General features: G+C 36.2%; 1 protein-coding gene and 1 pseudogene across 1 annotated transcript in view; one reads left to right on the top strand and one right to left on the bottom strand.

Annotated features, from left to right (window-relative positions):
- Positions 1-696: 696 nt before the first annotated feature.
- Positions 697-1,547, top strand: LOC119528981 (annotated as a pseudogene).
- Positions 1,548-2,860: 1,313 nt separating this feature from the next.
- Positions 2,861-13,601, bottom strand: part of SARAF (store-operated calcium entry associated regulatory factor) — a 44,679-nt gene continuing 33,938 nt past the window's right edge. Inside the window, exons 5-6 of the mRNA XM_037831285.1 lie at positions 13,299-13,453; positions 2,861-3,681 (exon numbers count right to left, since the gene is read on the bottom strand). Of these exons, the coding sequence (XP_037687213.1) occupies positions 3,656-3,681; positions 13,299-13,453 (181 nt within the window). The 3' untranslated portion in view covers positions 2,861-3,655. The remainder of the gene's footprint in view (positions 3,682-13,298; positions 13,454-13,601) is intronic.

Raw genomic sequence — 13,601 nt, forward strand, 5'->3', positions numbered from 1 at the left:
GATGGGAAAAAGTAGTTCTAAAATCTGGGAAAAGAGAATTCTGTTAAGTCCTTAAATAATATGTTAAGTGTTCTTTTATCACTGTTTCATTTATAGGAGAATACAGGTAATTTCTGTGTACTTTGAGATAACTGTAATTTCAAATTCATTTGGAGATATATCAGAAAAGGTTGTTTTCAGAATAAACTGGGGAGTATAAAAATATTATTGATATTAAAAAAAGATTAAGTGTGCAATCTTAGATGAAGGGGTGGGAAGTCTGGAGAGTTCATCTTTTTTTTTTTAAGCAATTTTTTAGTAGAGGGTTTTACACTGTTCCTAAATATTTTTTTGAAAAATATTTACCAAATGACTGGTTGCTAAGGCATGAAAACCTTGGGAAATTATTGTTTAAGGGAGACAGAACTTCTGTATGAACCCCTCTCCTTTGGGGGTAAAAAATAAATAACACCAGGTTCAATAAGCGACAGCACAGCACGGTGCAACACAGCTCCGATTCCTGTTTGCCCACTGCTGGGCCAGAGATGCCTATGGGGCACCTGCTACCACTACCACTGCTGCCGGGTGCTGTCTCTATGGTGGAGCACAAGCTCAGCGACACAAGTACACAAATAAAGATAAACTATTTTATGAAACAAATCTCCAATCAAGTACAATATTTTGATGCTTGGCATCTAGACTCCCTGTGCCCTCACTATGCCAGCAGCAACTGGAGATCATAGCCAAAGACTCTGTGAAGTTTGGGCTTGCAACCTGGATGAAGAGATGAAGAAAATCTGTCAAGTTATATGAAAATATAATTAAGTTTATATGGGCACCAAGTTTCCAGGTGTGGTTGCAAGGCCCATTGGAGAATTCAGGAGCAATGCTGACTATCAGTACCAACTCTTGTGGTGTAAAGTAGACTTGTTAAAGATAATTCAGCCAGGACTGACATTTATGAATGAGCAAGGAGAATACCTTCCAGGAACTTCAACATGGCAGTTTTAATTTTAAATTTAATTTGATGGAGGACATGTATGCCCAAAACTCTATAGAGCTACTAACACCACCTGGTATCCAGTTCAAAAAACATGAAGAGGAAAGAATTCAGACCCAGTACTTTGCAGAACTTCTTATAACATCTGTAGTAGTCCTCTGTGAAGGGGTCAAATGGTTATCGTTTCATAGTGGTTTTGACTTTGGCTATTTAATCAAAATCCTGACCAACTCTAACTTGCCTGAAGAACTTGACTTGAGATCCTTCGGTTGTTTTTTCCTGTCATTTAAGATATGAAGTACCTCATGAAGAGCTGCAAAAATCTCAAAGGTGGTTTACAGGAAATTGCAGAGCAGTTAGAGCTGGAACAGACAGAACCACAAAATCAGGCAGGATCTGATTCATTGCTTACAGGATAGCCTTTTTCAAAATGAGAGAAATGTGCTTTGAAGATCATATTGATGATGCTAAATATTGTGGTCATTTGTATAGCCTTGGTTCTGGTTCATCTTGTGCACAGAATGGCACAGGGAATGCATATGAAGAGGAAGCCAGCAAGCAGTCATGACATGAAATAGCCATTTTTATTTTATTTGCGCTTCACACATGCAGGTATATAGGTTTTATCTCTGGTTGGACCCCTGAAACAATAGTATCTTTTTTTTCCTTTCATAGTCCATTTTTTCTACTTTTCAGTACCGAATATGATCGTTCCTATCTAGGATCTTAACAAATAGAAAAGCATTTGTATTAAACTTGGCCTTAACTTATACACTTGTTAGCAAGCATGTGTGAAAGAGAGTGGGGAAAGCTACATCATACTGAATATTTTGACAAATTTTCCTACTTGGGGTTGGTTTGTATTTCCCCTTTCCTAAATTAATTAGCACTGACTGTAATTTATTTCCCTGTTTCATGTCTCTCCCTTCCATTATGCAGGAGTTGCGTTCAGCAAGACTATCATCAAAAAAAAAAAAAAAAAAAAAAATACTGAGGAGCTTAGTAATGCTGTTTCTGTAAGAAGTGTTTAATTTGCCATTTGTAGGCTGCTCTGTGACTGAAGAATTTTTCAAACCAGCTTTACACCCTTCAGGAAAAAATCCTTTCTGATTGGATTTTGAGTATTTACCAAGAAACATCCAAGATGTTGAAGCTGCAGTTGTTTTATGGAAGCACACTTCCTTTGGTCTGCTTCTTTTTTTCCGTCACTGTTTGCTCTTATATTTTTTAAATTTTATAGCCATCCTTATGATGCTCTTGATTTGCTGATTCTACAAATCAATTTCATTAAACTCTAAAGATAGCAAATTTTGTATCAAATTAAATTAGAAAACAAATTTGTGCTTTCATCACTACAAAAATAAATAATGGATTAGATTTGGCACAAAACAACAAAATATTAATATATCTGATAAAATTACCTGAGAAGTATAGTGCTTATTTTTTGTGTATATCTTTGCAATCTATTTTATGAATATTGACAGAAGAGACTGAAATATTTAGCCATGAAGAATATGTGACCAGACCAGAGCATGTGTGGGAAGACTTTTTGGTGTTCATTAGCTCTACCCTGAAATGATGGACTACAAGTTATGATGTGTGTTATCTATACTTCAATTAGTAACATTAGTAGATCTCCAAATGTTAGCCACATTGGTTTGTTTCCTCTGTACATTCTTTATTCATGATATTACAATGATGTAACTGAGTGGTCCTTTTTAAACAAAACATTATTTACAAAACAGAGGGTATCATTTGTTTTTAAAGCTTTTGTAAATAAAGGCTTCAGAAATGTTTTCTTATATTAAAAAAAAGAAAGAAAGAAAGAAATAACACCAATTGCGTCAACACTGGTGGAAAGAACAGAATGACACACCACAATTTTTGTTTTCATTTGTTCTGTTATTTTAATGTAAGACTGAAACAGAGAGCTACAAGGATACATGAGCTTCCACAGAGAACTGCATGCTTTTGCTATTAAAAGACATTTGCTAAAGCATTTGAATTTTACCTCCTAGGAACTGAAGTAACTGAGGAAATATGGAAGTTCCAAGCATTTTTGTCAGCACACATCATTCACAACTTTCTAAATGCTTATTTTTCTACTTCCTACAAAGGGTCACTTACCAACACCCTTCTACTACCACTATCACAGGAGTCAAAGCTCCTTGGTTCCAAGTGATCAGAAACTGCAGATTAGCAAAACTAGTAGTCCAAGTTTGTTTAAATGTTTGAAGAACAGAAAATGCCAAATAATATAATACCAAATATAAAAACTATTGTTTCTTTGAGGTACTAATGCATCAACTAAAACCACCTTAAGATGCAAGTTTTGCGTATTCTCTCTAGTGGTAGAAAGTTTTCATTCTTAGTGCTTTTTATGGCATCACAGATTTTAGAAATAAAACAATACCTTTTCAGCATTTCACAGTAATCACTTTCAAAAACTGCAAAACACAAATGTTTTTACACTAACAGAATGCTTTACATAAGCATTTTATCATATACCAACTCTTAGCCTCAAATAACAAGAATACAAAAAGCTATACAGGACAAAACACCACAGGACTTTTGAAAATTCCCTTTCCCTAGCTGTTAATAGGTAGCAATTTTTAAGAGAAAGTGATGAAAAACAGAAATTTTGCATCTGAAGTTTGACTTCAACTTTCTACTTTCTTATCGTCTTCTGGTACCACCATATCCTAGAATAAGAATAAGAAGAATAAAATTTATACTTGCTTTTAAAAATGCAATAAAATTGCTTATAAATTACAAAGCAATACATGCTTATTGTTCACAAATGAATATGAGAGACATGAGAGAAGAAGGAGCGAATGAGTCGAGTAGGTGGAAGAGGGCCATGCTGGACACAACTCAACACCTCCGCACAATCACCCTCCCAAACACCATCAAGTCTACTTAACTCACACATGCTTACCACAAATAACTATTAGTCAGGAAACCAAATAAGATGTGTTCTATGATGGGGCCAATGTGGTACAAGTAATACTCAAAGCCTAAACCAATAAGGCAGGAAGGCCACTGGGGCATGAGACACCCCCTGCTACAACTCTAGCAGTAATTAGAAATACCATGAAGGAGGGTTGACTCTCTATGGTAAATGTTACTCAAACCTCAAGAAACGGGAAGCCATCCACCCCCAACATTCAGATTACAAGATCACAAGTCTTTCCGTCTGGAAAGTCTCTAAATTTTGTTTTAGGTTATTTGGTAATGTTTTACAATTTTCATCACAGAAGTTCCATACATTTCTGGTTGATATATTTATGACTTTTTTTTTTAATTTGTTTCCATTGAGAATGAGTTTTCTTTTATCATAGTATGTCCTATCCAGTTGTATTTTTATTTTTCAAAACTTTTATTGTGAAATATGTGTTTTTTTAAAGTACATAAAACATAAATGTGCAACTCAATGAATTGCCACAAAGGAAATATCCATGAAACCACCTGTGTGACAAATATCTTCTTCCCCTCTCTGGCTTGCCTTTTCATTTTCTTAATGCACAAAATCTTCTCATGAAGAGAGGTTCTTAAAATTTTTTAGCAGTTTTTTTTAGATATATTCATATACCATACAAACCATCCAAAGTGTACAATCAGTGGTTCACAGTATCATCACATAGTTGTGCATTCATCACCACATTCAATTTTATAACATTTTTATTACTCCAGAAAAAAACAACTAAAACATCCCATATCCATTATACCCTATATTATTAACCATTAGAATTGATGTGATACAACTGCTACTGTTGAGAAAAGAATATTAAAATATTACTGTTTACTATAGTCCATAGTTCGCAATGGATCCATTTTTTGCACATATACCACTCTATTACTAACTCCCTGTAAAAGTGACATATATTTGTCCTAGTTCATGGAAGAGCATTTTTATATTTGTACTATTAATCACCATCATCATCCACCACTGGGTTCATTGTGTTAGAGAGTCCCATGTTTTATCCTCCAGCTTTCCTTCTAGTGACATACACAACTATAAACTTCCCATTTCAACTACAATCACACTCATAACACAGTGCTGTTAATTAAACTCAACATATTGTGCTACCATCACCTCTATCCACTTCCAAACATTTAAATTCAACCTGGTTAAAACTTCTGCACACATTAAGCATCTGCCCTCCATTCTCTTTGCTCATTGTATCTCCCGGTAATCTGTATTCTAGATTTTAACTCTATGAGTTTACTTATTATAATTAGCTAATATTAGTGAGATCATGTATTTGTCCTTTTATGTCTGACTTATTTCACTCAACATAACAACCTCAAGGATCACCCATGTTGTTGCATATTTCAGGACTTCACTCCTTCTTAGTGCTAAATAATAGTCCATCGGATGTATATACAAAATATTTTGTTTATCCATTCATTGGTTGATAACACTTGGGTTGCTTTCATCTTTTGACAATTGTGAATAATGTCACAAACTTCGGTGTGTAAATGTCTGTTCACATCCCTGCTTTCAATTCTTCTGAGTATATACCTAGTAATGGAATTGCTGGATCATATGGCAATTCTATACTAAGCTTCCTGAGGAACCACCAAATGGCCTTCCAAAGCGGCTGCACCATTCTGCATTACCACCAGCAGTGATTAAGGCTTCCTATTTCTCCCCATGCTCTCCAACACTTGTAGATTTCCGGGTGTTTAAAATAATGGCCATTCTAATACATGCAAAATTATATCTCATTGTGGTTTTGACTTGCATTTCCCTGATAGCTAGTGGTGTTGAGCATCTTTTCATGTGCTTTTTTAGCCATTTGTATTTCCAATTTGGTAAAGTGTCTATTCAAGTCTTTTGCTCATTTTTCAATTGGGCTGTTTGTCTTTTTATTTTTGAGTTGTAGGATTTCTTAATACATTCTAAATACTAAATCCTTATCAGATACGTGGTTTCCAAATATTTTCTCCAATTGATAGGCTGCCTTTTCACCTTGTTAACAAAGTCCTTTACACACAAAAGTATTCAATTTTGAGGGGGTCCCATTTATCTATTTTTTCTTTCACTGCTTGTGCTTTGGGTGCAAAATCTAAGAAACCTCCACCTACCACAGGATCTTGAAAATGCTTCCCTAACATTTTCTTCTAGGAGTTTTATGGTCCTGTCTTTTATAGTTAGGTCTTTGATTTATTTTGAGTTAATTTTTATACAGGGTGTGAGACAGGGGTTCTCTTTCATTCTTTTTGGATATGGATATCCAGTTCTCCCAGCACCATTTGTTGAAGAGACCATCCTACCCAGTTGAGTCGAACTGGCTGACTTTTCAAAAATCAATTGACCATAAACGCATAGGTCTATATCTGAACTCTCAATTCGATCCCATTGATCAATATGTCTGTCCTTATGCCAGTACCATGTTGTTTTGACCACAGTAGCTTTGTAATATGCTTTCAATTTAGGCAGTGTGAGTTCTCCAAATTCGTTCTTCTTTTTCAAGATGTTTTTGGCTATTTGGGGACTCATGGATGACTGGCTTCTCCATTCTTCAAAATAGCCGTTGGAATTTACATTGAGATTGCTTTGAATCTATCAACCAATTTAAGTAGAACCAACATTTTAACTATATTTAATCTTCCAATCCATGAACATGGAATGTCCTTCCATTTATTTAGGTCTTCTTTGATTTCTTTTTGCAATGTTTTGTAGTTTTCTAGTTTGTGTAGTTTGTAGTTTCCTTGGTTAAATTTATTCCTAGATATGATTCCTTTTAGTTGCTGTTCCAGTTTGCTAATGCTGCCAGAATGCAAAACACCAGAAATGGATTGGCTTTTAAAAAGGGGGTGTTATTTGGTTAAACAATTACAGTCTTAAGGCCATAAAGTGTCCAAAGTAAGGCATCAACAATCAGGTACCTTCTCAGGAGGATGGTCAATGGGGTCCAGAAAACCTCTGTTAGCTGGGAAGGCATGTGGCTGGCATCTGCTCTGGAGTTCTGGTTTCAAAATGGCTTTCTCCCACAATGTTCCTCTCTAGGCTGCAGCTCCTCTTCAAAATATCACTCTCAGTTGCTCTGAGTCCCTCTGTCTGTGAATTCCTTTATACGGCTCCAGTGATCCAATTAACATCCACCCTGAATGGGTGGGGTAACACCTCCACGGAAATTATCCAATCAAATGTTTCACTCATAGTTGACTGAGTAACATCTCTATGCTCCACTTAATCAAAGGATTCCAATCTAATCAACACCAATACGTCTGCTCCCACAAGACTGCATCAAAGATAATAGCATTTTGGTGGACATAATACATCCAAACTGGCACAACTGCTATATAATGGAAATTTTTCTCCATTTCCTCCTGAGATTGCTCATCACTACCATACAGAAACACTACTGATCTTTGTGTGTTGATCTTGTATCCTGCCACTTTGCTGAACTTGTTTATTAGCTCCAGTATATTCTTCGGAACTTTCTAAATATAGAATCATGTCATCCACAAATAATGAAAGTTTTACTTCTTCCTTTCCTATATGGATGACCTTTATTTCTTTTTCTAGTTAGCTCTAGTTAGAACCTCTAGCATAATGCTGAGTAAGTAGGGAAAGCTTTCAGTCTTTCACTACTGAGTATGATATTAGCTGTGGGTTTTTTATACATGCCCTTTATCAAGTTGAGGAAGTTTCCTTCTATTCCTATATTTTGAAGCATATTTATTAAGAAAGGATACTGGATTTTGTCAAATGCTTTTTCTGCATCAATCAATATATTTATGGTATTTCCCCTTTGTTTGTTAATGTGGTATATTACTCTGACTGTTTTTCTTGTGATCCACCCACTTGGGTCATGGTGTATGATTCTTCTAATGTGCTGTTGGATTCCATTTGCAAGTATTTTGCTGAGAATTTTTGCATCTATATTCATTAGTGAGATTGGCCTGTAATTTTATTTTCTTGTAGTAACTTTACCTGGCTTTGGTATTAGGGTAATGTTGGCTTCACAGAATGAATTAAGCAGTGTTCTCTCCTCTTCAATTTTTTAGTAAGAGTTTGAATAGGACCGGCATTAATTCTTTCCTGGAATGACTGGTAGATTTCACCTGTGAAGGAATCTGGTCCTGGGCTTTACTTTGTTGGTAGGTTTTTGATGACTGATTCAATCTCTTTACTTGTGACTGGTCTGTTGAGGTCTTCAATTTCTTCTATAGAAAATGTGGGTTGTTCATGTGTTTTTAGGATGTTGTTCATTTCCTCTAGATTGTCTAATTTGTTGGCATACAGATGTTCATAGTATCCTCTTATGAACCTTTTTATTTTTGTGGGGTCAGTAGTAATGTTCCCCCTCTCATTTCTGATTTTATTTATTTACATCTCTCTTTTTTCATTTGTCAGTCTAGCTAAAGGTTTGTCAATTTTATTGTTCTCAAAGAACCAACTTTTGGTTTTTTGATACTCTCTACTGTATTTTGTTCTCTAATCTTTGTTATTTCTCTCCTTCTGCTTGCTTTGGGATTACTTTGCTATTCTTTTTCTGGTTCCTCCAGGTGTGCAGTTAGGTCTTTGATTTTAACTCTTTCTTCCTTTTTAATGTATACCTGTAGGACTACAAATTTCCCTCTCAGAACTGCCCTCGCTGCATCCCATAAGTTTTGATACGTGTGTTCTCATTTTCATTCATCGCAAGATATTTACTAATTTCTTTTGCAATCTCTTCTTTGACACAGTCCTTGTTTAAGAGTGTGTTGTTTAGCCTCCATATATTTGTGAATTTCCCTGTTCACCACCTATTATTGATTTCCAGCTTCATTCCATTATGATCAGAGAAGCTTCTTTGCATAACATCGATCTTTTTTAATTTATTGAGACTTGTTTTGTGGCATGTGGTCTATCCTGGAGAATGATCCATGGGCACTTAAGAAGAATTTATATTCTGCGGTTTTGGGATATAATTTTCTGTAAACGTCTAAGTCTAGTTCATTTATTGCTTTATTCAAGCTCTGTTTCCTTATTGATCCTATGTCTAAATGTTCTATCTATTGATGAGAATGGTATGAAAGTCTCCTACTATTATTTTTCCCTTCAGTTTTAACAGCGATTGCCTCATGTATTTTGAGGTGCCATGGTTAGGTGCATAAATATTTATGACTGTTATTTCTTCTTGGTGGATTGCCCCTTTTATTAATAAATAATGTTCTACTTTGTCTTTTATAATATATTTGTATTTCAAGTCCATTTTGTTTGATATTAGTACAGCTACCCCAGGTCTTTATTGATTAATGTTTGCATGAAATATCTTTTTCCCGCTTTTCACTTTCAACCTATTTGTATCATTGGGTATAAGGTGAGTCTCTTGTAGACAGCATATAGATGGATCATATATTTTTTTTTTTACCATTCTGCCAATTTTTGTTTTTGATTGGAGAGTTTAATCTATTAATATTCAATGTTATTACTGTAAAGGCAGTACTTAGTGCAACCATTTTATCCTTTGCTATTTATATGTCGTATCTATTTTTTCTCTTTTTATCCTTTCAGTTACCCTTACTGATAATCATCATTTCTACACTCCATTCAAAGTCTTTACCTTTCAGCCTGCAGAACTCCCTTTAGTATTTCTTGTAGGGCAGGTCTCTTGTTGATGAACTCTCTCAGCTTCTGTTCATCTGTGAATATTTTAAACTTCCCCTTATTTTTAAAGGACAGTTTTGCTGGATAAAGAATTTCAGGATGCCTGTTTTTCTCTTTCAATACCTTAAAAATATCATACCACTGCCTTCCTGCCTCCATGGTTTCCAATGGCAAATCGGCACTTACTCTTATTGCAGTTCCCTTGTAAGTGATGAACTGCTTCCTCTTGCTGCTTTCAGAATTCTCTCCTTATCTTTGGCATTTGACATTCTGATAAGTATGTGTCTTGGAGTGGGTCTATTAAAGTTTATTCTGTTTGGAGTATGTTGGGCTTCTTGGATTTGCATATTTATGTTTTTTATAAGGGTTAGGAAATTTTTGGCCACTATTTCCTCAAATATTCTTTCTGGCTCCTTTTCCTTCTCTTCTACTTCTGGGACACCCATGATGTATATGTTTGCGCATTTTGTGTTGTCAATCATTTCCCCAAGATCCTGCTCAGAATCTTCCATTCTTTTCTCCATCTGGTTCTTTTGTCTGTTCAAATTTGGATGCCCTGTCTTCCAGCTCACTGATCCTTTCTTCTGCCTCTTCAAATATGCTGTTGTGTGTCTTTAGTGTATTTTTAATTTCATCTATTGTGTCTTTCATTTCCATAAAATCTGTTGTTTTTCTTTGTATGCTTTCATATTATTCTTTATGCTCACTGGTGTCTAATTAATATCCTTTATTTCTTTAGCCATCTTCTTAAATTGATTTAGGAGATTTGTCTGAACATCTTTGATTTTTACCATTCCAAATTTTGTACCTTCTCTTCCTTTTAATTTACTCCTTTGGCTGGGCCATTTCTCCTTGTTATAATTTTTTTGCTGGTGTCTGGGCATCTGATTATCTTGAGATTATTCGGAAAGTCATTTTCCCACTCTTTTCTAAGATTTTTGTTGACTGGGTTCATGTTAAAGCTCTTTGACACTTGGTTCATCAGTATTTCCCAGCCAAAATGGGGCCAGAATCCCATGCAGGAGGTGCAGACGAGTTCCAAAGGGCCCTGGGGAGACAGTCTAGAAAGGAGCTTCCCAAGATTGCACTATCCCAGCCTGCCCAACAGATAGCGCTCTTTGACAACCTATTCCCCACAGCCCTACAATGGTAAGTTATTCTTTTAACCCTCTGTCCTGCTTCTGAGGTGGGTGGAAACAATGGCCTGGCAGGGGCTATGGACACCTGTCCAGAAAGGGCCAACATGCAGGATCCAGAGTATCAATTTCACTGGCCAACAGCTGGATCAGAACTGTGCTGTGTTCCCCTCTGTTCCCAGATTGGAGGGCTTCCCCAACTCTCCCAGCCTGCAGCAGCCTATCAGGCAAGAACCGGGCCAAGCAGAACCTGCTGGCCTTGAGGGTGAGGAATGGGCTCCGGGAGCCATGGCCAAGCATGTCACTCATGGCAGTTTCTCAGTCTGTGGGAATAATGGCATCTTAGGTGCCTATGCAGAAAGGGCCAAGGCTATGGACCCCAAGGTCCAATTTCAATGCCCAACTATTGGATCAGAATCATGCCATGTCCTCCTCTGCTCCCAGGGGTTAGGGCTTCCCTGACTCTCCCAGCCCCAGCAGTCTGCCCAGCAAGAACTGGGCTGACCAGAAGCTGCTGGCCTTGAGGGTGGGGGATGAGCACCAGGAGCCACAGCCAAGCAAGTCACTCACTGCAGTTTCTCCACTGCAGATTCTCCATCTGTGGAATCAATTGTGACACAGGTGCCACAGGCTCCTGTCTGGAAAGGGCCAAGGGTGCAGGACCCAGAGGTTTAATTTTATTGGCCAATAGTTGGATAAGAACTGTGCTGCATATCCCTTTGTTCCTGGGAGGAGAACCTTCCTTAATCTCCCAGTCCACAGCAGCCAGCTGGCCAAGAACCAGGCCAACCAGAAGCTGCTGGCCTCAAGGATGGGGTATGGATGCTGGGAGCCCCAGCAAAGCAAATCATTCACCACAGTTTCTCCATCGTGCTTCTCCAACTCTTTGTCCAGTTCTTCCCTGCATGTTGCACCGTCCTCCCTTGGCCTCCCAAGCCCTAGAACAACTGCTTTGGACAGTTTCTGTCTGTTCTGTAGGTGTTTTCGGTAGAGGAGTCAGTTCTGCTGCTCTTTATTGCACCATCTTCCCAGAAATTTTTCTCTTAATTTTAATATAATCAAATTTACCTATTTTTTTTGATTAGTGCTTTTTTGTGTCCTGTCCTGTTTAAGAACTCTTTCCCTACCTTCACGTCATGAAGCATTCAACCAGATTATCTTCGAAGATCACTTTATATACTAATTCCAGAAATTGCATTTCACTTTATCCTTTTAATTTTCCATATCTTCTTGCTTCTTTTTTTTTCTATCCTTTCATTTTATACTGATTGAGGTTTTTTCTTTCTTTTCCCTCTAGCAATCTGAAATGTCTTCCTATTTCTTCTAGTGATTACTGTTTTATATTGCAATATATATATATATACACACATATATATATAAAACCATAAAAATCATAAGTGTATACCTCAAAGTCTTATCAAGTAAACATATCCATATAACCACCACCCAGGTCAAAAATAGAACACTACCAGACCCCACAATCTTCTTCCTCAAGTCTTCTCCCAATCACTACCCCTACTTTCTCCCTACAATTAACCACTCTCTTAACTTTCTTAAATCTTATGTTAGTTTTACTTGTTTCTGAATATGTGTATTTATAAAATATAAATGCTATGATCATATTATATATATTATTTCTTTATATTTTGAAGATCCATCACATTACCACATACAAAAGTTCATTCATTCTCACTGATGCATAATATTCCACTGTATGAATATCATAAGATTTATTCATCCATTCTACCCATGATGATTATGTGGATTACTTCCAGTTGGAGGCTATTATTAATAGAAATGCAATGAACACTTTTATGTTTATCTTTCAATGTACACAAGTATATGCTTCTGTTACTATATATCTAAGAGTAAAACTGCTGGGTCTTGGATATGTTACGTTCAATTTTAATAAGTATTGTCAAAATTTAAATACCAACCAGCACTAGGAGAATTCCACACCACATTTTTAAACATATTTAAATATATTTTTCTATCAAGTTGAAGAATTAATCATTGTTCTATAACTTCTCCATACCGAAAAAGACAAATCCAATCCACAGCAATCTATTACTTCCTCATTACCCATAACCCTTCCATTCTCTGTTTATTAGCTGGATTTGTAACTCCAAATAGTTATTAGGATAATTTTGACATTATACCTTGGCTTTTTACAAAGTACTCTCTTAGCAATTGCAGTAAATATTAAAAGCACATTTGACACTTATTTAAAGTAAAGTATGGCTCAACACATTTTATTGAATTTAAAAGTTCAAACTTTTACTTAGAAAATTCCACTTCAGAATTGAAAGGATCCTTAGAGATGACAGAATTAAATATATGTGGAAACCAAGGTCCAGAAGGGTTTAAGTTAAAGCTGAGGCTTAAGCCAAATCCCTGTTTGATTTTTTTAAATGTTTACAAGTGAAAGAATGAATCTGAATTATATTTCAATTTCAGTTAATTGTGCTATTATATTTTTAGTGGGTATATCAAATAAAATCATGCATGCTAAATAAACAATCAATCTTCTTCCAAGTTCCCTGATATGTAAGAGGAACTTCTGTATTTCTGCACTTACCTGATGCTGTTCTGGTTCTTGTATCTGAGGTTGAGTATGCCGAATAGCTACCCGGGCCTCCACGAAGTGGTGAGTAAGCACGACTATTCCATGTGCTGGAGTATGACGGAGGGTAAGATGGGTAGTACCACGAGTCAGAAAAGGGTGTTGCAGCTCTATAAAAACATAAAAGTATGTCAGCATTTTTCTTGTGGCTCTAAATTTTAAATACCTTTTTTATCGAGTGATTTTTTTTCCCCTGAATGTTCTGATATATCAGGGTTAACATGAAATACGGTTTTATATTTCTGCCATTGTTATGAT

The sequence above is a fragment of the Choloepus didactylus genome, chromosome 3 (assembly GCF_015220235.1).
Source record: "Choloepus didactylus isolate mChoDid1 chromosome 3, mChoDid1.pri, whole genome shotgun sequence".
NCBI lineage: Eukaryota > Metazoa > Chordata > Mammalia > Pilosa > Megalonychidae > Choloepus > Choloepus didactylus.